This window comes from Scardinius erythrophthalmus (genome assembly GCF_964197995.2).
Source record: "Scardinius erythrophthalmus genome assembly, chromosome: 1".
Classification (NCBI taxonomy): domain Eukaryota; kingdom Metazoa; phylum Chordata; class Actinopteri; order Cypriniformes; family Leuciscidae; genus Scardinius; species Scardinius erythrophthalmus.
The window spans coordinates 71080854-71105978 of record NC_138221.1 but is presented as its reverse complement, the minus strand read 5'-3'; the positions used below and the strand labels follow the sequence as shown (position 1 = coordinate 71105978).

Sequence of the window (25125 nt, the reverse complement as noted above, 5' to 3'; positions counted from 1 at the left end):
CAAAATTCCCAAACCAATTGTCATTAAAAAAAAGTTTTTGTTTCTAACCTTGATTTATTTACTATTCCAAATTGTGCATTAATCCTTTGTGGAGGAAGAAATTATTATTGTACAAAGAAAAACCTATTTATGAGTGTATAAGTGTAATTTGTATGTTATTAACATCAAAATTGCATTTTAGTAAAAACTCTGGTGCTTTTTGAAATATAGCATTTGGTTTTACAGTTATAAGACATGCAACTACTTTTTTCACTGTTATACTAGCCTACATAATGGTGATATTACAAAATCCCAATACCATAAGTTCACATTTGTTAATATTTAAAGAAACAGATGAAAATTAAATAAAACTCTTGATTGTTTAACTTCTGTATGTTTTCTTCAATAAAGGGATGTCATGAGCTAACTGTATGCACTTAATTTCTTTTTTCTCTATGAAAATATGACAATGATTCAATGATATGATTCTTAATGTGAATGGTCATTACTTGTGAAATCAATCTAATTTCACAGCTTTGTCAAATTCCTCTTTTAATATCAATTAGGAAAAAAAAAAAATATTTGAAAACCTGTAAAAATGTTCCAAGGGTTGGTGAATAAATCCCAGGTGGTGTGACATCATCAGGTCACATGACCAGGAAGTTATATAGATCTGTGTATTTCAAAAATTCATTAAAAATAGACAAAATTATATTTTCCAAATCCAAGTCATGTATGGTGTGCTCCAAAGGTTGGTGAATAAATCCCAGGTGGTGTGACATCATCAGGTCACATGACCAGGAAGTTATATAGATTTGCGTATTTCAGAAATTCATTAAAAATAGACGAAATGACATTTTCCAAATCCAAGTCGTGTATGGTGTGCTCCAAAGGTTGGTGAATAAATCCCAGGTGGTGTGACATCATCAGGTCACATGACCAGGAAGTTATATAGATTTGCGTCTTTCAAAAATTCATAAAAAATTGAGGAATTGACATTTTCTAAATCCAAGTCGTGTATGGTGTGCTCCAAAGGTTGGTGAATAAATCCCAGGTGGTGTGACATCATCAGGTCACATGACCAGGAAGTTATATAGATTTGCGTCTTTCAAAAATTCATAAAAAATTGAGGAATTGACATTTTCTAAATCCAAGTCATGTATGGTGTGCTCCAACGGTTGGTGAATACATTACATGTGGTGTGACATCATCAGGTCACATGACCAGGAAGTTATATAGATTTGCGTCTTTCAAAAATTCATAAAAAATAGACGAAATTACATTTTCTAAATCCAATTCGTGTATGGTGTGCTCCAAAGGTTGGTGAATAAATCCCAGGTGGTGTGACATCATCAGGTCACATGACTAGGAAGTTATATAGATTTGCGTCTTTCAAAAATTCATAAAAAATTGACAAATTGACATTTTTTTAAATCCAAGTCGTGTATGGTGTGCTCCAACAGTTGGTGAATACATTACAAGTGGTGTGACATCATCAGGTCACATGACCAGAAGTTATATAGATTTGCGTATTTCAAAAATTCATAAAAAATTGACAAATTGACATTTTTTTAAATCCAAGTCGTGTATGGTGTGCTCCAAGGGTTGGTGAATACATTACATGTGGTGTGACATCATCAGGTCACATGACCAGGAAGTTATATAGATTTGCGTATTTCAAAAATTCATTAAAAATAGACAAATTGACATTTTCTAAATCCAAGTCGTGTATGGTGTGCAACAAGGGTTGGTGAATACATTACATGTGGTGTGACATCATCAGGTCACATGACCAGGAAGTTATATAGATTTGCGCATTTCAAAAATTCATTAAAAATACACCAAATGACATTTTCCAAATCCAAGTCGTGTATGGTGTGCTCTAAGGGTTGGTGAATACATTACATGTGGTGTGACATCATCATTTTTCACCAATCTAAGTTGTGTATTATATGCTGCATGTGTGTATAAATACATTGTTGGTCATTTGAGGTATTTACATAAAACAACCACAAAGTTAAATAGCCTAGATGTATTTAATTTAAAATTGGCTTAATCTATTTTTAATCCATTTACTAACATCAACTACATACGTAAAAGGATCACGTTTTTAGTGTTTTTGTGGAATAATGCACATACTTTACCAACTTTGTTGCCGATTTGGCACTTTTGAGACACTCCCTATCTTGAAGTGCCCAAGTGGGGATAGTTGTGAGGACTTTTTCACTTCCAATTCTTAAAACAATTACATCGTCGAATAATATTAAAATTCACATTTGACATTATGCTTTACAATGTGACCTAGACGAGATACAGCATCATCCACGACTATTAAGCCATTACATATCAATTAATGCTGCAGAAAAGATCGAATGTCTAACGAATGTCCAACATAAAACCTACTTTACCGCACCCTTATAACAATGTTCAATGACACCCAAACTAACAAGCAAAAGACTAGACAGGGTCAGAGGTCAGATCAGCAGTGTTTAGACTCATGACTGCAGTAGTAATGAATACAGTAGTACTGAACTGATCAGAGATCAGTGAAACAGTGATGTTGACACACTCACCATCAGACTCCAGCATATGAGCGCAGATATAATCCACACCAGAGCCCTGCTACACACTCCCCACGCCATCATACACACATACAGAGACACGCGGAGTACACGGCTGATATCGGCTCGGTTCACGATCGTTCACTGTTTCATTGTAACGTTACTAGTGAACAGACGGGTTCAATGCGTTTATCAGCTCGCTTCCTCTTACTGCTCCTGCGCATGCGCACAACGCGCTGGGGGCGGGGCTGTGGACACGACGTCACTTCACCTTGGCCCGGAAACAAGGAGTCATTTTAATTTAAATGAGTTATATTGCGGGGGTAGTAAGATATGAGGTGTAATTGTTCTTTTTTTGTGTGTGCAAAGAATCTCTTTTTGAAGAATTGTATATTATTTTTATAATGAATCTTTTTATTATTCATAGTGATTTTTATTAACCCATAACTTTTTGTCATGTTGTTAAATAAATAAGTAAATAAATAAACAAACACTTTAAAATGTTTTAAATAATGTAATTGTTTGGATACTTTACTCATAAATCGCAGTTAATAACAGCTGCTATACATCAAATTTTTGTATGTTTGGACATTATTCTTTCATTGCTCCACTGTTGTGTATACATTCTTTTTCTTTTCCTTTTTCTCCGATCATTTTACATTGTCCCCGTCATTTTTATTGTTGTCTCGAATTACTGTAGTGTTTTGAACATAGACAGGTTTTGAACAGGTTTCGTTTTTCTCTACTGCCCTCTGCTGTGTTAGAAATTATAATAAATCGTACTTTGGCTTTCCAAGAGGTCTCTAAAAAGCTATTCATTTGTTCTCATCAGTAACTAACTTCATTACACTTTACTTATTTGACTGAACAACAAAAAAACAACCTGCGGTACACTAGGGGTTTTGTTTTAATGGATGTCGATGGAAGAGAGGCTTCACAATGCTAATTAAACTGCTTTTGTGATGAAACTCTGCCATTATTGATGGGAGAAACGAAGCTTTTCAAAGCTTCGAATCAATTGAATCGACTCAGTGTTTCGAAGCGATCGAAACGTCACACTCTGGCGACCCCTGCTGGTCCAACAGTGTAACTGCAGCAAACCCTCATGCGTAAAAACACCTTTTACAAACCCATTGCAAATGTTTTATTGAAATTATAATCTATCAAATGCAATTAGCTAATCATCTAACACCAATACATATCAAGAATATGTATAATATGTGTTCTTTTATCAATTTTAAGGGGTTGTTTTGTTTGTTCCACGAATGGCTAAGCTAAACAGGCCTATAAGAGACTGTTAACTAAATACTATTAGACTACCACTTTTAATTATACTAATGTTTAATTAAAATGTCTACAAATGTATAAAACTAATCAGAGAGCAGGTAAAAACCCACAGTATTAATGTATTCACAGGGATCATCATCGCCCTCCAGCGGCGAACCATTGAAATAACGAAGTTTACTGAAATCACGTGACTTTGGCAGTTTGATTCGCGCTCCGAACCACTGATTCGACACAAAAGATCGAAGCTTCATGAATCATTGCTCCCAACACTACTTACCATTTATGATTCAACATTAATTTAATCGTCAACACGTTGCCAATAAACATTTTGGATGTGTCTATTATTGGAGTTTAGATCGGAAAAAAATGCTGCTTCGTATTTTCAGCCAGATATGAATCATTTTACTGCTCGACTCATACATTTATATTGTGTCCTCAAACAGTGGTGTTTTTATTCGAAACAAGGGTATTCAACAGAATTTATAATTCATAATACGAATGCAAAAATATCTACACAGTGTGATGAATGTAAAAGTTTCATAGTTGCAGGGTATCCAGATGAGTCTTTACTGGAATGTGATTGGTTATCAAGGAACACGTGATCCGTTGACGGTTACGCGTTGGCCAATGATTGAGTTCGGCGTCTCCACATATTAAGAGCATCTCTCGGCTGGTCGTTTATTACACGCAGAGTTCGAGTGAAGAGAGTCGCTTAAGTTAGTGTGTTTTGTAATGTTTTGTAGGCCGGAGAGACTAAATCTGAATGCTGAGCTGCTGTTTAGATTCCAGGAAGTGTTTTATATATAGTTTTCTTCCGCAGCTCCGAAAACTCAAGAGAAATATAAACTCGACACTAGTTTATCATTGAATCTGATGAGCAAATGAGCTCGTGTGTCGATAAATCCAGGTGAGTAAACCAGCAAAGACTACTCTTACAAACCAATCATCAACTGTTTTTCTTTATTAGTGTAATTTGATGCCGTAAAGTAAGCCAAAGGCAGTGTTTGTGCGACTGGCCTGAGCACGTGTTTGCAGCATGGCTGATACACACTCATTCACAGGAGAGTGTTGATTTAACCAAGATTTAGTCGTGTTTGTCTATATGATTATACTATAACACATGACTGATAACTTGTTTTTGTCCCCACTCAGGAGTGTGTGCAGTCTCAGTGGAGTCAGTGCTGTTAGGTAAGGCCAGGCCTGAGTTCATTGACTGAATCCTTCAGTGTTGTATATGTCCTGGAATGATGATTAAGCGTTAGACTACTGATCAACATTGATGTGAACTCAAACACTGACCAGAATGCTGGATTTCAGCTCTAGTCTCTGGTCTGAAAGCTGGAGTCGATGTTAATGGTGTCTTTTACTTCTGAAACAGGCGGAGAAGGGGAGTTGGATGAAGCTGAGGTTTGTATGTCCCACAATAATGTCAAAGTGTTTAATTCTAGATAAATCTGAGTTAAATAACTTATTTTTGGGATATGTATAATAACTTCATAGGGTGTAATAACATTTTGTGGCTGCATGCGAAATTCTGTATGTGTTTGAGTTTCTGTGCATAATAAAACAAAATGGCCGTCTTTGCCTGTGTGTGGTGTTTCTTGTGTCGAGATGTCTTTATTTTCTAGTTGTACAGAGAGCACTGTATCTGAACTCGTGGAGCCCCTTCATGGCTCATCGGGTCAAGCAACGGTGCAACAGTGAACGCTTGTTATAACTGGAGTCTCTTGGTTTTCCCCCCAAGTCGCTCTTTTAAAAGCAAGCAACACAATCCTAAATTATACACATTTTTATATTTTCGTCTTGTGTAAAGTTCCTTACCATACATTAGAAACATGATGCGTTTCTGTTTTACAGAAGATACATATCCATTTAAACAAGTTCATGTTATAATGAAAGGATGCATGACATACACTTTAATGTAAACTGCCTTTTTTTGGTAACACTTCATATGTGATTGACAGCACATTTAGGCTAGTAGTGTAAGCATGTGTATTACACAAGTTAACACTTTATATGAAATTTTCTTTTGTTCACTTAAGAGCCCATGTTTAACTTTATTTCTGAATATTTGTAGATCCATACAGCACAACTTGTGTAATTGAGGTAAAAAGGCTTGAACTCAAAGTTATTGAAACGTATATATAAAAAAAAAAGTTCAGGTCCAAAATGAATTAAAAATATCATATAAACTGACCCAATTTTTTGTTGTAATTGTTGGATGGAAGAACTAAACCCTTTCCCAATATGCTATTTTCAGAATTGGGTTTTATTATTTCAGCATAATCCAGCTAGTTAATGAACATTTTTGTGGTTGATTAAGTTTTGCAAAAATGAAAAGGTTGGGATTTGAGCATACAAAGATATGTATTGGTTCTCTATTGCAAGGTTAATAAGCTAAACTACTGAACACAGTCCAAATCATCTAAAATCATGATGTCCCATCCACCCAAACTGGGGGACAAAGTAAAAACAACCTAATTCTGAGAATAGAAACATGAAATTAACAATTCATTTTACTGACTTTACTGCAGTAGTGCATCATATTCATGTTTCCATCAAAACTCTGTGTAAAATAGTAGTTATGACCTTATTAAAACTAGCAAAAGCTTGTCATTTTCCTCACTTCATGTCGTCACACCAATGAGGGCATCCCATTTTGATCATGTGGTCTCATTAGGTTACTGTCCCATTTGACCTCATGTCCCAATGTCCCAAACAAAAAATTAATACTGGAAACACTGGAATTATTTTTGCAAAAGCCTTTTATCAATTTCCACACACAATCATGTCGTCAATATGGCCGAACACAATATCAACATAAAATATTGTGCAAAGGAATAAGCGATTGGCAGAGCGCGCACAAAAGATCAATTGTGAATGGCAATACTCTAGCACAAAACTGTCATTCGAAGTAAACACATTGAAATCAAAGTACACGTAGAATTGATTATTTGGACTCGAGTCCAAAATAGATGTGGAAATAACCACAATTTACGTTCATTGACACCTTAGCGCCAGCTAAGATACAGACCTTGTCATGTTCGTCGGATATAAAACACTTTTTCTCAGACCTCTCGATACACGTGAAGGATCTGACAATGGATGAATGTCAGAATTCATTAATGATATTTGATGATCCAACAGAAACGACCTACCTGATTTAATACACCACATGACCTGCAAAGCGCAGTGAAAAGAAAAAACCTGACGATGAACAACACGGATATTAACACTTGATAAAATATGTGGACGAAAACGCTTTGTACATTCAACAATCTCCTTCACATGTACACAACATACGAGTTCATCGTGTTGGAAATAGAATAGCACTTATTTTTAGCCCAAGAATCCACCAAAATCATTTCAGTTCAAGTGAATAATGACCATACTCGCGTCTTCTCCACTTTATAGTAACGGTTTTACGGTGAGAGCGTGTCACGCAAGCAGTCGAGTTAGCATCTGCTAAATAAAGCCATTCAGTCTTCAGGAGAGTTAGTTGGGACGTTCCCGTGGGGTTTATGAATAGTGTTTCTCAAGAAACGCCACAAGGATGTTTGTTTATGGGTTGTACTCTTTACCTAGCAACAAAACAGCAGCTTCAAATTCACATTCGACGTGTGGTTTAGGTAAAAATGTGAGTCTCTTGATCTCATTTTACTCATACACTCCCAAAAAACAACACTTCTAAAAGCCAATAGGGAAATTCCCAAGGGATAGCCATGGTGAGTTAGCCTTCCAACATTGACCTAGGGTTCTGTGATGGGAATTTGCACCGAAATACACTTGATTAGATGACATACTAAAACTATACAATGATACGGGGGAGCGTTTATGAGCCGGTAGCCATCCTAACTATGCACATTAGCATTGTTAGCACGTTAGTTCCCCTCGTTGGAGACCCAATGCCTGCGGATGTAAAGCTATGAACCCACTAGAATAGGCTGTTTGAGTCGGGATCACTAAGGAATGAGGGGTTATTGGCTGGTGTCCCTCTTGAGCACAGTGAAGTTGATCTAATTGCATAATCGGACGCCACACAGAGGGCTCAGGCAGCGGTGAATGGAAGAGAGAAATGGTGCACTAGTAGGTCTGTTGAGTCTAAACAAGTATTTGCTGCTTAGAAGCGTATGACACTCATGAGAAAATCATAAATGGCTTTTAGGATTGGTTAAAATGACCATTTACTGGTGTTTGTAACGCAAATATCGAACCCTCGAAGGTGGTTTGCGGTCGTAGTAAAAGTCCTGTGACGTTAGGCTGTGACCTTAGGCTATTACAGGATACGAGTTTAGGCTGTGCCATGCGACCCCGGGGCTTTTGGTAAGTCAGCGTGCATCAAGCAGAGGTAGAGTACACTTTACCTAGGCTTTCTATGCGTCTTCACATCACCAAAACCTCTTTAATCCTGTTCTTGAGGGCCAACAGCATGTGCATTCGGGACCGTCCCAATCAAATCAAACGCAAGCAAGCAAAGCAAGCAATTTTGTCCTTTCTTTTAGTTGTTGGATGTGTATTTTTCACAGCTGTGTTCAATGGGCAATATGGCACCTGTAATCTTCAAGTCAGGTATAGTCTTGCCCTCACGGGACTCGAGTGTTTATCTTCTGCTTTACGCAGACACACATCTTCACATGTCATCAAGGGATTCCTCGGGGTCCACGGTGTCCTCGTCCTTCAAGGCATTGGCATCGGATCGCGTGTCCATGGCAGAGTGCATGATAGGCAGCCAGACGTCATCCATGTTTGGCATTACGAAGATTTTCTGCAGAAGGAACGAGGGGAAAGAGAAGGAAGTAATGACAATGCAAACATGAAAACCTTGTTTATTAGCAGCAAACAAATATGGAGTGAGGAACGTTTGGTTTCCTTGTTACTGTTACATGTACTTACCATAGAAATAACAGTAAATTTTGCATAATTACATGCAACTAACCCTCAACCAAACCCTAATCCTGCCCTATCCCTATAGATATACATGTAGTGCACTGTAACAATGACACCTTAAAATAAGGTAACCTTGTAACATGTTACATGTACTTACTCAAATCATAATAACAGTAAATCATGCCTAATTTAGCTTTAGCAAGCACGTGTTGATAATTAATACACAGCACAGCGTTTGTATAACACCTTAAATTAAAGTGTATTTGAAGTGATGTGCATGTATTTGGCTCCAAACTGGTAATTATGGGATTGCAGCTCTTAATCACAGAGGGAAACCACTAATCAAGAGGTGCAGGCTAAAACGAGTTAGCATTGTAGCATTTCCAGGTCCATCGTCCAGAAGTCAATGGGTTAAATAAAGTCTGTGGTGGACAAGCTCAAGACACTTTCACGTTTTATTCTACGACATTAAAACACATCGGTATTACCCTCTCGTGTTTTTTTTTAAGATGTTACGCTTCTTGAAAAAGGTGATTGCTAACAAGTGTCTTAATGTGACGACAGAGGCTGTCGAGGAGATTATTAAACATCATCACAGTCCGCTTTTACAGCATCGTTATGCTTATAATTGTGCTCTTATAAACTATTCTAACTCAAATGTTCAGGGAAAATGTGTTTAGAGAAGCATTTTACTTCTGGCAACTGCATTTAGGCTTCAAAACAACGTGATAATCATCTTGATGGAAAAACGTGCAAGTATCATAAACTTTAGTTGATCACAGAGCTTGTTTTTAGCCATAATTCATCCAAAAGCCTATGGGAAAATCCTATTGGGGTTTAGTCAAAGGAACCAGGGTGATACGAACTGCCGGCTGGCCAATAAAGTAACGTCATACATGCACCCATAATGCCACCTTTGAGAAGACCAACCAATTTACCTGAAACTCCTGATCTAGTTTTTTTTCTATCCAGTCTGTCACATGAGCAAAAGTGACCTCTCTCTCGCCCAGTTTGGGTCGAGCTTTCAGTTCCAGACGAGGAGGCTTTCTGAAACCGTACCTGAAATAAACACAAACACACACATCAGCACATGTCCACATATTACCATTACCTGCACTGTTTTAAGGGTTGGCTCACCCAAAAATGTAAATAATGGTCACCAATTACCCTCTTGTCGTTCCAAACCCGTAAGACTTGGGAACACAAATGAAGATGTTTTTAATGAACTCTGAGAGATTTCTGTCCCTCCATTGACAGACTAAGCAACTACCGCTTCAAAAAGTCCATAAAGAGATTGTAAAACTAATCCATATAAATCGAGTCTCTTCAGAAACTATGGACTCAACCATAAACCGAAGTTCTTGTAGAAGCTCAACATGTTCACAAAACTGAGCCGCATCGGTTCTCATGCTTGAGCTGCCGTTCATCATAACTGATGTGTGAGTTGATGAATGTAAATGTGTTAATAAAAGCCTAAATTCAATCTGTTAATCATATAAAGCGATCGAGTCTCTTTAAAAAATGTGGACTAAACCGCTTGATTGACATGGATTAGTTTTACGATCTCTTTATGAACTATTTGAAGCGTCGAAGTGGTAGTTGCTTAGTCTGTCAATGGAGGGACAGAAACCTCTCAGAGTTCATTAAATTGTGTTCGGAAGATGATTGAAAGTCTTACGGGTTTGGAACGACATGAAGGGGAGTAAATAATGACTAATGATTTTTCCTTTTTGGATGAAATCTCAGAAATAAATCTTAATAGCCCATTGTATTTGAGTAAAATATAATTCCTTACTGTTGATCTTTGGCAACATTTTTACTTTTTTGACAGGTTTAGTGAGCTTCATCCATGCAATGAAATCTTTAAAAGTCATTTTAAATCCAATCTTTGAACAGAGGCATGAAATATCTTGCCACGCGTGCTGAATTATGACCAGCAGAGGGCATGATAGCAGCATTTATGATGCTCAAAGACGCTGGCTGCATTAGAAAACACAGATTTGTTGCCTCGCTGCCTTATCAGGAAATAGGAAATGCATGAAGGTATCTTACGACACTGAGGTAGCGTAACTTCTGACGCAGCAGCGTAACGGTTTAATGATCTACTGCACAACAGAGCTTCAGTGAGAACTAAGCTAATATGTCATTACTCACTAGAAATGACATCAGAAGTGGAAAACATTGGTCAAAAATTTACATTTACACACAAATTGACTTTTTTTTTTTGCTAGTAGAAGTTCTGAATGGCCGGTAACCTAATTTAGTGGTGGCTGGTGAGTGAAAAAGTTAATTTCAAACCCTGGATACATCTATGCTGCCTTCAAAAATCGATCAGACAAAGGTTTCTCAGTAGACAGGAACTGAAACTAACATTGTGCCTTGAAATGTGTCCTCGAAGGCAGACTCGTTAAGCTTTCGGACACAGCTACTATCTGACTATACTTCTGCAGGGTCCGTACAAAGTGCTTAAAGCGCTTGAATTTGACTTTTTGAAACTCAAGTCCTGGAAAACACTTGAAAACAGCCATATTTATGAAAAGGTACTTGAAAAGCACTTATTAAATTTTATTTATTTATAATTTAATTGATAAAACAATCTTTTCACACAGTTTCTGCTGCAACCCGTCTGATATAGAGCCATTTCGCATGGCTATGAGCGTGATATTGCTCATAAATATGTATATAATAAGTATGTGATGAAGCTTTCATTCTTAATGTCAATCATACATTCATGAGAAAAAAAATCAGTTTGAATAAGGAATATCTTTGTCATAGTGTCCTTTCAAAGGTTAAAGTTACCAGTCATTGCATCTGCTGCACTTTATGTGTAACATTTTGTTTTATTAGTTTATTTTTATTTATCTATTTAGCTTTTTTAGAAGTTGAAAGATAATAAAAGATATTGTTTGATAAGTGCGATCTCTGATTGTAGTGCTTGAAAAGTCCTGTGATTTCATATTACAGTATCTGTCCGAACCCTGATTCTGTGCATATATACACACGTGTGTATAGGATATGAATGAATGCAGAGTACCAGATCCGGTCTGTCGGCGGCGGTGGGATGTTGACAGCGAGTGTTCCCTGGCACTCCTGAACCTCCACCGTCAGCACCAGCGGGGTGTTGGACACCTCCTCCATCTTCTTCTTGATGAACTCCGTCTCCGTGGCTTTCTGGAAATACTTGGACTTGGCGATCTTGTCCACAAAGCGCATGATTTTGCTGGATCGGTGTCCGCCAACATAACTGTGAAGAAAAGAGTTATTTCTACAGGTGTGTGTGTGTGGCCATCTTTGATGGGCTGGTTGGTGTTTTAATGCCATGCCAGTGTCCTTGGGTATTTTCATGGTTGAAAAGTTGAAATACTATAAAAGAGCAATTTAAAAACCTATATAAGGATTAAAAAAAAAAAAACAACTGGATTCAGGGTTGACTCTTAAAACATTCACCCATCTTTGGCTACGTTTACATGCACAACTTCTGTTTCAGTCGGACTGAATTCATTCCGATTGATGAATCTAAACGTAGTGTTTACATGAACGCTAAACGTGATCGGGTTGATGTGCGCGGCGTTTATATAATCACAAGCTTCAAAACGGGATATATTTATTGATTATTTCCATTCTCATACATTGGTTCTTTATTTGTTTTAAACACCAGACTTAATATTTATCCATTTCTGGTCATCTTTTGGAGACTATGAGCGTATATGAACCTTTTATTAATCCCAAAACCATTAGTCTGTGGATGAGAGTCTGAAATGAGTGAGAGGAGACTTATAGAATGACGGGACACTCATTTATATTACATGTCCTCTCGATCTGATTAGAAAAGGAATAAACCAACCCTTTCAATCAAGTCGATATTTAATTGGGATCGAGCTCAATCGGATTGATTGAGGTGTTTACATGAAGGCTTTTGAGTCCGATTGAGCCGTCAGTCTGATTATTTGGTTGCCCGAAACGTAGACCCACAGACTGAACTGTTAATAAACACATCCTGAATTAAACACAGAAAGAAAACGTAAAGTTTCTCAATCTCACCCTTCCACTCCTGTGATCTCAGGCACTTCGGCAGTGTCTTCCTCATCAGAGGATCCCGCACTCGATGACTCTTCATCGCTGTCGGCCAAGAAGTAAGCACGTGGTCTGGGTCTAGTTCATCACACAAACAGACAAGAGCTTAAGCGCCATATGTCCATGATAACTGGCTTTCTGAGAGCAAGGGAATGAGCGAAGCTCTTGCAACACACCTAAAATACACAGTAACAAAACAAATAAAAATAATTCTCCATAAAAATGAAAGGTCTGTTCCGAACCCTAGGGAGCTGTAACACTTTTAGGCATCATTTGAGTGTTTCAGACATTAAAGGCCTAATCAAGGGTTTGGAAAAGAGCTTCTGTGAGCACATGCAGAACACAGCGGATGTGGAGGAAAAGCAGGGAGAAACATTTACAACATAATGAGAGACTTCGGAAAAGCCCTGATTCAACTCACCATTAAGAGATCACATCCACAAAGAAATGAGTCCAGCGGAAACAGCAAAAAGAGGAAATCATAAATACATCCAACAGAAAAAATAACCCATCAAAAGAACACAGAAAAAAATAAATAAAAGAAGAAGCCTAGATTATTTGGAACAAGTGACGAGGAAACTTTGGTCTTCTGAAACTCTCTCTTACCCTTCTTTCCCCTGTTCTCCTAAGCTTTCTCCCTCCTTTCCCAGTCGGGTCAGGTTCATCTTGGTTTCGAGAGTCATAAGGAAGGAACCGTTGTACGAGATCTCCAGGTCAAACCAAAGGCCTGCGAAAGAGACACTTTAAAAATGAATGTCACTGCATTAAAATAATAAAACAAAATGGAGTCATCTGCAATATAACTTCAAGAAACAAAACGCAAAACTCTCCCCAGAGAACAATCCCTTATTCTGCCCTGTCTTCTGGATTGTGATTATACGTTTGCAATCAATATACTCTAAATATTACTGTATTTGTATCCATGTATATTATCATTTAACTTTTTCATTATCATTTGATCATTAAAGGTAGGGTAGGCAGCTTGCTTTATAAACACTTTTTGTTGTATTGGGTGAAACTCTCTTCACATCCTGATAACCATTGAATGGTCGATATAAAAAATATTGCGAAATTACGGCGTTTCCATTAACCGATGTTATATGACTAAAGCGCCATTCTTTCCTCTCGCGATAATCATTCCAGAAATCATGGCGACGGATGTTGGATGGTTTAAGTATATCTCAGTCACTGCACTGTCCATTATTGTAGGCGTGTTATTCAAGCATTAATGACAAGGAAAGACCCTTAAACTTGTGAGAGGCTCATTTGAGGAGTTTCTGGTGACTGTAAATGCAGGAAAAACAAAATATTCCTGTTTCGAATTGCCTGAAAACCCCCCTCATGCGAGCGTTAAAACGTTTTTTTTTTTGCGAAATATGGGAGTTTTTGCAAAATTGACGCGTTTCCATTTGGCGTATTTTCAATTCGCTATTTCGATTTGCGCAATTTGAAGGATAATGGAGACACGGCTTATGAACGCCGCAAACAAACAGCAGCATTTTACAGCGTCTCCTGAACCAAAACATCAAGCTTATGCTGCGTTCACGCCATGTCGTAACCGTAACTACGAGATGGCAACCCGTGACGTTCAACCCGTGAGCTGCACACGTCCTCAGACTCGGATTTATGCTTCTATATCAACACCATCAACGCTGAAATGAATCTGCAGCAGTCAGGTGGTGCAACTCGGGCTCTATAAGTGGTTTCCGTTCATTATTATTGTAATGTTATGTGCTTTGACATATGACCTATGGTTAAACGCAGTTTCTCATGATGCTTTGCATGTGTTTTTTGGAGATCTCATGCTTTCAAAGCTAACTTGTTATCGCTAGCCTCTCCACAAGTTTCACTAGCCCACAAAGCACAATTACTTTGATTCTGAACTATTCTGACACAACGAGCCACCATTTGCATGTATAAATTCGCATTTTGTCCCCTGAAAAACACGCACAGCATTACTTTCCCTGACATTTCCCCGATTCAAACATCATCCCCCAAATGAATCTGGCTGAACTCCACACCCAGCATGAGCACACACTGATTAAACCGATGCAGGAGTCGCTGGTGAACCCCTGGATCTCCTCCTGAGCGAGTGAAAGGTCAGCGCTGGAGTTTGCTCCTCTCTTGATTGGCTCAGACACACACTGATCCCCCTAAACCCAGCGGGTCGCTTCCTAAGATGACGAACGAGAAGTTTAACAAGCTGGCAGGGGTCTGGTCTTTCACCAAATCACACACACATCCACCGCAGCAGTAACTGAAGGGGTGCCGCTCCATCCGCACAGTGCGTTATAGGCAGACACACACAAAACAATTCTGTATTATGATTTTTGAGGCCAGACCAGTATTTTGTTGAGGTCAATTTGTAAAGAAAGTCGACACGCCTGCGCACATATACAGGGTGGGCCATTTATATGGATACACCGTAATAACATGGGAATGGTTGGTGATATTAAAGTCCTGTTTGTGGCACATTAGTATATGTTATGGTCACCACCCATCTTGAGGAGTTTGCCCCCTCACATATACTAATGTGCCACAAACAGGACTTTAATATCACCAACCATTCCCATGTTATTACGGTGTATCCATATAAATGGCCCACCCTGTATATTCAAACGTTCATATCTATAGACTAAACACGTAATACACATGTGCACGCCGTCAGCGCTCTCACAGGTTCACGTTTTTGAAGTTCACGCGAAGATAACGTTTTTCAAAATGTTTCAGCGCGTGCACATTGGACCCCGTTTCAAGGTTTGCGTTCTCGAGCCTCAAACACTCGTTGTGTAAATGTGCATGTTATGGACTTGGGTATTTATTATTGTTATTTTGGTATCTGTGATTAGGTTAGTGTTTAAATTGCTGAGCCTAAATGGCTAGTAGTGTTAACAGTCAGTCAAATATTTAAATTTTATACTATCAAGAAATGATTCATATATTCAATTTGCTCAAATTAATGTTCTGTCTAAAATTCACTGTCTTAAAAATGTGTAATCAATTAATTTGTTAGAATATTTATTATGGTAAACATGGTTAAATTCCCTATTAATGAAATACAAATCTGGTGATAAAAGCTAATTCTTTTCAAACTTATTTGCTATGGTGTAAAATAGTATTAGTAAAAAGAAATGGTATTGTGCTAACGCTTACCAAATTAAACCTGTATAAATTATGTAAAATGTGAAATTGTGGTGGTTTAATTCATGTGCATTGCTGTAAATATTTACACTGCTTTGTTGAGTGTGGTTTTAAAGGTTTTTCACCTACTGAAATTCTACAATAAATTGAGAAAAGGCAACTTAAGTCTCATTCTTGTGAGTGGAACCCAGTGTTCAATTCAGAAGTAAAGAACCCCTTTCAATTGACATCTGTGCGAATGACTAATGATCTTTGCGACGGAAGTGAATCAAATCAAAAACTAACTTTATCTGGACAATAACTTTATTCTAGAGCTGCTGTAAAGCCTAAACAATCTCTGTTACTCTGTTATCACTGTAAAGCTGCTTTGAAACAATCTATATGGGTAAAAGCGCTGTATAAATGAAGGTGACTTGACAGAGATATAGCTTAACTGTGTCAGTGAGGCACATCTAATGTTGTCAGTAAAAGATTTGAGTATGTAAAGACATTTCTTCTTTATTAAGAGATGAAAAAGATCACAGGACACTGCTGAAAGAACCACAACTTCAAATGAAAATGTATGAAAATGTGACCAATGGCTCTTGCTGTGGGCCCAGGTAAGTTGCTCTGGTTCAATACTTAATCATTTCTAGAGCACGACCAAAAGTTGATCAAAGTGCTTTACAAAGAATTAAAATAAATAATATACATATATACACCAAACAAGCCAAAATAAGTATTAAGCAATCAATAGAATAAAAGAGAAACCCAGGATGACAAACTATGGAGTGTTAAAGGCATAAGATAAGATTTAAAAATATAAACATATACTAATATTACCCAAACATAACCCCTAATAAATAAAGGTTGCTTAAAACGCTTTCCTCAGCTGTTTTAGCACTATAGCCCTCCTCTAGCTCAAAGAGGTCATGGGCTTGAGGCTCCAGGGAATGCATGAACTGATGAAATGTAAACCTTACATGAAATTCAAGTCGCGTTGGATAAAAGCGTCTGCTCAAATGCATAAATGTGAATGAGAGTGTTCTGGTGGTTGAAGAAAAAGTTATAAATCATGGACAAAAAGAGCAGTGCATGCTGATTACATGAGCAACATGCTGTTAAAAGGCGTTGGATCAGTATTTGACAGTGTCTACAGTGTTCACAGTTTTGACATCGACACCATTTTTAATATCATCTCATAATTTGGCGGCCGGTTTATTAGGCTGCTGTCTCTTTAAGACCTGACGCACACATCCATTATTCTGTTTTATATCGCCAATATACTTGTCTTTATGTGCCGCACTTTGGGTGTGTGAGCACAAAATCTGCAGGATGAGTAAAATTATGCTCAATATGCGGATTCAAGCCCTGTAACACCATCTTTATTCATCAATATTCTATGTGGCGGGTGTAAATGTCAAGCCCTGATGTAATCTAATCTAATATAAACTCAGGAGTCCAGACCAGGCCTTACCTCTGTGATCTACAGATGGTTTGGAGGAGCTGAGGATCTTGGGAATGGATATTCCCATGTCCAGCTCAGTGAGGGTCAGCTCATTCATGAAGTACGGGAGCTGTAATAAACATTACACTGAGTTACTGTTCGAAACACGCAGTCAGACGGTCTGGGCTGAGATGCACACCCGTCAGGACTCACCCTGATCTTACTCAGCTTCTTCTGGATCTTCTTGGACACCACGTCTGCCCAGTACTTCTCTCCAAGAAAGTCCCAGAAAATGCGACCCAGAAGAGCATTGACCCAGGCCTCGGACTCGGCCTCCTGCTCACGACTCTCTGGAAACTACGAGACAAACACAACAGGACATGCTTCATTGCATACTACAGATAGCACTACTAGCTTCACTGTTTTCTGGCAGTGAGGAAGCTCTGCACTCTAAGTGTGTGTGATATTTCTGAAAGATCCACAAGTGGTTCCCCAAAATACGCCACAAGAGGCTAGGTGTTAGCATGGCTAAGCACAATGCGCTGTTTCCAGTTTCCAGTATATGTAACAAACAACAAGCTGTTACATATACGTTATGAATATTATACGTTACGTTACATATATGTTACGAATACGGTTTGGAAATATGGAGTTCAATTTGTTTGATTACAGGTTATAGAAATGTCCAATGTCTTATCCAATGGTACACCATTAGGCTGAGTTGGTTTATGTGATGTTTGGTTTTTAAATGTAAGATGCTTTCTGATTAGTGGACCTTTTTAGCGGTTCCCGGGCTGTTCCCAGCGCTCTGCACAGGGCTTGCGGCCGGGCTGCCGGTGGACTGGCTCACGTATTTGGCCATGTAGACGTTGTACTCCAGAACCTTCTGTTTGACACTGGCACCGAGGTCTTTTTGCCTGGGAAGAGACTGGAGCACTTCATCCAGACTGCCACGACTGCTGCTGCGACTCTGAGACATACCACCTGCCGAGAGAAAGAGGGAGAGAGAGAGAGAGAGGGGGGGGGGGAGAGAGACAGAGAATGAGACAGACAGAGAGAGAGAGAGAGAGAGAGAGAGAGAGAGGGGGGGGGGGGAGAGACAGAGAATGAGACAGACAGAGAGAGAGAGAGAGAGAGAGAGAGAGAGAGAGAGAGAGAGAGAGAGAGAGAGACAGAGAGAGAGAGATATCGATCATCGATATAATGCTACACACTCTTTACACACACAAACAGGGTTTGAAATGAACTTTTTCACTCACCGGCCAATTTGGCTACTAAATTTTTAATGTACCGGCCATTCAGAACTTCAACTAGCCAAAAAAAAAAAAAAAAAAGGGGCAGGGGTATTATGTCTTATATATATATACATATACACACACACAATTTGGATTTCATAGCCTACATTCATTTCTTATTAAAACTAAATCCTGTCATCCAGCATCTCCTTCTCTTCCTCTTTCATCCTTTTCACCATAAATGTGTTTTAGGAGGACAGATCAATACAGTACAAAGAACATAAAAACAATGTAGGATGTTGGAAAATAACAGTCTTTTCTGTTCACCAAATGCTTTTTAATCTTCGCTATTGCTTCAATGCAAATGAACAAGTGCGCCGTTATTTGTTGCGTAGTGACGTGTGTGTTCAAGTGAGCCAGACATGAGCAGATTCTACGCTGTATTTAATATATCATGAGGACTCACGAGAAACAGCACAAGACAAAGAGAAACTCACTTTTGTAGCTTTATTTATTTCTTTGATTAACATTAGGGACACAGAAAGCAGCGGGTTTATTAGGCTGCTGTCACTTTAAGACGAATGCACGGATCCAATATAGTTACGCATGCGTTTTCTTGTTTACAACACATAACCGACTGTGTTTACGAGGATACTCGCTGAGACGGGCATTTTGACTTGATTTTGTGCGCACGTGTCTGTTCAAGCTCAAAAGCAGAGAAAGAACATGTATTGCGGATGCGCACAACGCAATATCAATGCTAAAACGATACATCGTGCAGCCCTAAATTCAGGATAATACCCGAAAGAGCCATTCTGTCAATGTGACATGCAAAGAAAAGGGATTAATTCAAACTATAGTCTCACATTGCCAGATATATATAGTCTATAGTTTCATATTTAAAAGAATTTAAAATTCTTCATGCCTTAAAATATCTTGAATGTAACTCGACACCCTTGCCTCATTTAGTATACATGATTCTATGAATATGCAAATAAGCCCCGCCTCCACTCACTCGCTCAGCTCAGAGATCCACTTGTTGACGATCACACGTTGATCTGATTAGTTACAAGGTAGTTTGTGACGTCAGAAACACCAGCGATTTCAAAGCGTGTTTTTGAGACTGTCTTTGGTTCACTGCAGTTTTAAGGAGAAAACACTCAGCAATGCTGTCGACTTGTGAATTTACACATGGTTTGTCTTAAAGCACATAACTTTTACTTCTAAGCAAAGAATGAGAGAACTCCGCTGTGAGTATATCAGGGCGCTGAATCACGTCTCTTGTGCGTTGCGTGTGCATTTACGAGTCTCAGCTGCAGTTCACTTACCGGCCACCGGTGTCGCTAATGACAAGCTCCTGAAACTACACACGGCCCCTTTAATGAAAGAACTCCTGATCTGAGTCAAGCAGCATTATAAACATGAACTTCATCTTACTTGTAGGCAGGCCTGAGGGCTTCTTGGCTTCATATTTCAGTTTGGAAGCAAACAGCATCCTTCTGAACCATTCCTCCTTGTCTCTTCCGGTCCTCCCGAACAGGTACAGCACAGGTTGTGTGTGCGCTCTCCTAGGCTCCTCGGTAACGCTCTCGGGCTTCTCTCCGAGGACAGGGGTCTTCTCCTCCGACACCTCGCTCTTCTCTCCCTGAGCTTTGGCCATGAAGTCGTCCTGCTTGGCCAGCTCAATGCAGATGGGGTACTTCTTATTCCACACCCTTTTCCTGGCCAGGCTCTGGGGCACCAGGTAGATCTGCAACACCACAACTCAGACTGAACCTTCATTTGTTATATGGTATGGAAATATAACATTCATCGTATGCATTTAAAGGGGTTAAGGAGTTTTGTTTTGGCAAAAGAACAATGTTTTTAGTGAAATGCTATGGAAGCTTGTTTCCGCCACAGAATAAAACATTTTAAAAGATAATTGCGACTTTATATCACACAATTGTGACATTATAATGCCATTGCGACTTTATAACACACAATTGCGACTTTATATCATGTAATTCTGACTTTATAACGCAATTGCGACTAACACACAATTGCGACTATATAACACACAATTCTGACTTTATAACACAATTCTGACTTTATAACACGTAATTGCGACTAACACACAATTGCGACTACATAACACAATTCTGACTTAATATCACACAATTGTGACTATATATCATGCAATTCTGACTTTATAACATGCAATTGTGACTTTATATCACGAAATTCTGACTATCACACAATTGCGACTATATATCACACAATTCTGACTTTATAACACGTAATTGCGACTTTATATCACACAATTGCGACTATATAACAATTCTGACTTTATAAAACATAATTGCGACTTTATATCACACAATTGCGAATATCATGCAATTCTGACTTTATAACATGCAATTCTGACTTTATATCATGCAATTCTGACTTTAAAAATTGTGACTATTACACACAATTGCGACTTTATAACACACAATTCTGACTTTATAACACACAATTGTGACTTAATATCATGCAATTCTGACTTTATAACACAATTGCGAATCACAATTCAGAATTGCGAGATGTAAACTCGCAAATTGTGAGAGAAAAAAAAGTCAGAATTGTGAGATAAAAAGTCGCAATTACCTTTTTTCTTTCTCTTTCTGAGGCGGAAACAAGCTTCCACAGAAATGCTGCATCAGAGCCGCTTAGATGCAAGGGAAAACACATTCCATTAATGAAACTTAAACCTTAACTTTGGCCTGAACATTATAAGCTCTGGGCTGAATTGCAGACATTTAACACTCCGGTCTAAGAGGTTCACATCACACAGGCGGTGCGCAGACGGACCCACCTTACTGTTGGTGAGGTCGTAGATCTTCTGGCTGACGTAGGAGACGTCGGGCTTGAGCTCGCTGAAGGTGGCCCGGCGCGGGACGTTGCGGTTGGGTTTGGACAGGCGCAGGACTGAGCCCTCCAGACGCACATACACCGAGTGTGTGAGCGTGGCGTGATACGTCTCCGGGTCGTAGCTGTAGATCTCGTTCATCCAACCCTGAGGACAAACACACACAACTAAACAAACGAGCAACTCAAGCAATAATAAGCAGTATTGCAGGTTTTCTCAATCGTTTTGCCACATTTTTCTAAACAGTGTTAACATTCTCTAAACTGTAAGCTCAAGTGTCACAACGGTTTGCTGAAACATCACAACTATGACCATTGCTGTGTGTAACTCATTACAAGTAACTTGAGGTATGAAATCAGATTACTTTTTCAAATAAGTAACGCAAGGTAATTCGTTTTCCCATTTATTGACTGACAGCTCTCATCCCCATGTTGAGTCAAATCGAAGTGCGGAGGTGTTGTGTGCCCGTAAAGTGTGCGTGTGTGTGTGTGTGTGTCTAAACATGATGGTTATTATCGTTCTAGACTAAATGTGAGCATGCATTTACTCATCTAACTTGCACAAAAAAAAAAGATTCAATATTCCTCAAAATGAATAAAATCCGTGAAATGCAGAATCTGAATACTAAGCAAACCTCCAATAACTAAATACGTTCAATAAAACATATGCATTTAATCTCACTTTATTGACCAATTTACTTGCTTCTGACCTCCGATGATTTAGTTAAACCATAAGCAAAAATGACAACAGATTTTTTTGTTTTTATTGGTTAAGTAAGTGTTAAACCTTTTTCCTTATTCTTCTGCTTATTATTACACTTTTGGTGTGAAAGGGTCTTTATATTTGCCCAAAAATATAACTTTTTAGTTATAAAAAAACAAGCCCAGGTGAAAAAAGCAACGCAAAAGTAACGTAACGCATTACTTTTCTATAAAAAGTAACTAAATTACTTTTAAAGGGACAATAAGTAACTTTTTAGGTATTTTATTATCTAAAATCAATATTTTTATTCATAAATATGTCCTCAATGGTGTCCAAATACCTCTGCCAATGATCTGACTTATCCTCGTAAACGAAGAATTTATTATCTTTATATACATGGGACGGGTAGGTCCACGGAGGCTTCCATGTAGTTCCGCCATCTTGAAAAACTATAATAGCAGAGAGGGACAAAAAGTACTAGGCCAACGCGTTTCCACAACGCGTTTTCGTTCAGAGCCCGCGTCAAGTGACTGAAACCAGCAGAAACGGAGCAGAGCAGTGAGAGGCGCTTTTGTCACTGCCCCGGCAAGTTTAAAAGGCTGCACTGCACGGTTAAGTCAAAGGATAACGAGTCCTCTTAGTCGAAAAACTCCACAATAAGACCGTAAAAGGAAACGTGATCGGAGATTACAAAAACAAGGGTTATTAGCTATAATGTCGGGATAGCTAATGCAGGAGAAAGCTTTCAAAAGAGACGCTGAAGTTGCCTGCTTTCTTCTCGACAGGTAGGCTAAGTCAAGGTTAAGGTCTTAATTACAGGCTTTTTGTTTTTTTATTAGCCTATATAGACCAGCGTTTCCCAGCGGGAAACTGTGTAAAAAAAAAATAAAAAATCTTTACCATCAATCTCGGATCGTCGGAAGTCTCTAATAACAACAAATAATGCGCACAAATTTATAATACAAATGCAAATCATAAGTTTTTGGCGTTGAATTGCGGAGGTTGCGCTTGCATGTGATTTTATTCCCGTGCCTCATTCCCAGTGCGTCCACATAAAGCTGCCTATTTTTCATTGATGCGCTTACAGTCAAATACACACGAATTGTCACAACGTCCGTCTTGCCGCGTATTCACATCGGTTGTGCTGCTGTCAACGCAACGCGTGCAATTAATATTTTTCAATTTAACACGTTAAAAATATTTAACGCAATTAAAGCAGCATTTTTTTCTGTCATCCTTTGGCTAGCGTTATTATATAATCACGTTCTTCTTCATGCAAATGCTTCTAACCATGCAAGCGAGAAAATACAAAAGAGAATGCGCTGTCCTGTGATGCTGACACGACGCGCGCCAGACTCGACTTCTCTTTCGAGCTTTCGCTTTGAGTATCCTCATGAGAGCAGTCTTAAATTAAATAAAGTCTTAAATGAACGTTAAGAGTTGTGAGAAAATGGGACGCTTGTGGGATCCACATGTGACAGTGCAGCAGTGACATCAGAATCAAATAACACTTCATTCATAAAAAGATGCCATTAAACAATTATTTGAAATATACTGTCTTTATGATGTTTCTACATTAATTTGGAGATTTACTGTGAAATTATTAGGCTACATAAAATATAGTAAAAACAAGCTATCTTGTGCAATTATAACAAAATTATATATTATATAAAATTAAAAATGTTTAATTCATTCATTCATTTGTAACATGCATGAACGAAGAAAAAAAAAAGGAACAGGAAGAAGAAAATCTTATGGTAGCCTACCTGTCATTTATTTGTGCACATCAAAAAAAACAAAAAAAAAAACAAAACCAGCACATTTCAAAGTATAGTATCAAAGTAGTATCGTGACAACACTAGTGTAGGGTGCCACACATTTTTTTTAAATTTCAAAGGGTGCCTTGACTGAAAAAAGGTTGGGAAACACTGATATAGACAGTAGAACATAGTTAAAAGTTAAACAGGCTCTTTGATGAATAGCAGCTATTGAGTAAAGTAGAGATGGTCCTATAAACAAGGTTGTAAGTTTTGTTTGTTCAAAACTGTAACATTCGTTTGTTCGTTGTGTCAAGTTGTAGTTTGTTTGAAATAACAAACCAGTTCACCAGAAGGAAAACTCGACGAGGTGCTATTAGAAGACATCCTGTCAAAGCTTTTTGGTACATATCGCTTACCGTAGATGCAACGCGCATTTGAAAACGCGAGGCGCTGGAGAGCAAAATTAGTTTGATTGCAAAATACAAATTCACCACTAGATGGGAGTAATTCTTACTTACTGCCCCTTTAAAGGAGTAACGCAATATTGTAATGCATTACTTTTCAAAGTAACTTCCCCCAACACTGTCTATGACCCAAAAACATTTAATTCATGCTTCAATCTCTAGTTATCGTGTCAGTAAACTGGCCAATGCCACCAAAATAAAGTGTTGTTGTCATCGTAAGCCACACTGGTCTAAACGTTTAGATGCTTTTCACCATGGAAATACTTGTTTTACACAAATTTCGTGTTTTTTCTACTTTTTTTTGTTGACAATTTTATTTATATTTATGGAATATAAATGCATGTCTGACAGATTTTGATCACTAAATGCATCATTTTGCATGCGATGAAAGAAGGTTTAGAAGTTGTGAAGAGTTTGACAGTTTCACTGAGAATCAACTCCTCAGTTTTGATCAACAAGCCATGTGCAAATTGTAAATAATTGTACTTACTCTTTTGCACACGTGCCAAAACACATGCATGTGTTTTGGCACGTGTGCAAAAGAGTAAGTACAATTATTTAAGAAAATCAAATCTGATATGAACAAGAAACTAATTGTTCAGAGATCAGAATTTATTTTTTTGAGAAAATAAATAAATAATTAAAATAATTCGAGAATTGAGCCAAAGCGATGGAGAAAACCTGTAATTAAGGGACCAAGAACAGCTTCCACCTTCTGA

The 25125-nt window shown here is 38.3% G+C and overlaps 2 protein-coding genes and 1 long non-coding RNA gene across 17 annotated transcripts in view; 1 reads left to right on the top strand and 2 right to left on the bottom strand.

Moving 5' to 3' along the window:
• ern1 (endoplasmic reticulum to nucleus signaling 1) overlaps positions 1 to 2758 on the bottom strand; it is a 50630-nt gene extending 47872 nt beyond the window's left edge. The window contains exon 1 of the mRNA XM_081371357.1: positions 2553 to 2758. Coding sequence (XP_081227483.1) covers positions 2553 to 2624 — 72 coding nt within the window. The 5' untranslated portion in view covers positions 2625 to 2758. The remainder of the gene's footprint in view (positions 1 to 2552) is intronic.
• Positions 2759 to 4472: 1714 nt separating this feature from the next.
• On the top strand, positions 4473 to 5406 carry LOC308688680. Its single transcript, XR_014029931.1, has 3 exons — positions 4473 to 4734; positions 4980 to 5015; positions 5206 to 5406. It is a non-coding gene; the product is annotated as an uncharacterized lncRNA (long non-coding RNA).
• Positions 5407 to 5866: 460 nt separating this feature from the next.
• The window catches only part of tex2 (testis expressed 2), a 61224-nt gene continuing 41965 nt past the window's right edge, over positions 5867 to 25125 (bottom strand). For 8 of the 15 annotated variants that reach the window (XM_081385018.1, XM_081385026.1, XM_081385025.1 and 5 more), the window contains exons 3-13: positions 21427 to 21627; positions 20028 to 20340; positions 18615 to 18665; positions 18131 to 18339; positions 17569 to 17712; positions 17386 to 17485; positions 13395 to 13515; positions 12756 to 12866; positions 11749 to 11958; positions 9653 to 9773; positions 5867 to 8592 (exon numbers count right to left, since the gene is read on the bottom strand). In XM_081385018.1, coding sequence (XP_081241144.1) covers positions 8458 to 8592; positions 9653 to 9773; positions 11749 to 11958; positions 12756 to 12866; positions 13395 to 13515; positions 17386 to 17485; positions 17569 to 17712; positions 18131 to 18339; positions 18615 to 18665; positions 20028 to 20340; positions 21427 to 21627 — 1716 coding nt within the window. In that variant the 3' untranslated portion in view covers positions 5867 to 8457. The remainder of the gene's footprint in view (positions 8593 to 9652; positions 9774 to 11748; positions 11959 to 12755; positions 12867 to 13394; positions 13516 to 17385; positions 17486 to 17568; positions 17713 to 18130; positions 18340 to 18614; positions 18666 to 20027; positions 20341 to 21426; positions 21628 to 25125) is intronic. The other 7 variants (XM_081385023.1, XM_081385022.1, XM_081385024.1 and 4 more) reach the window with 3 other exon arrangements.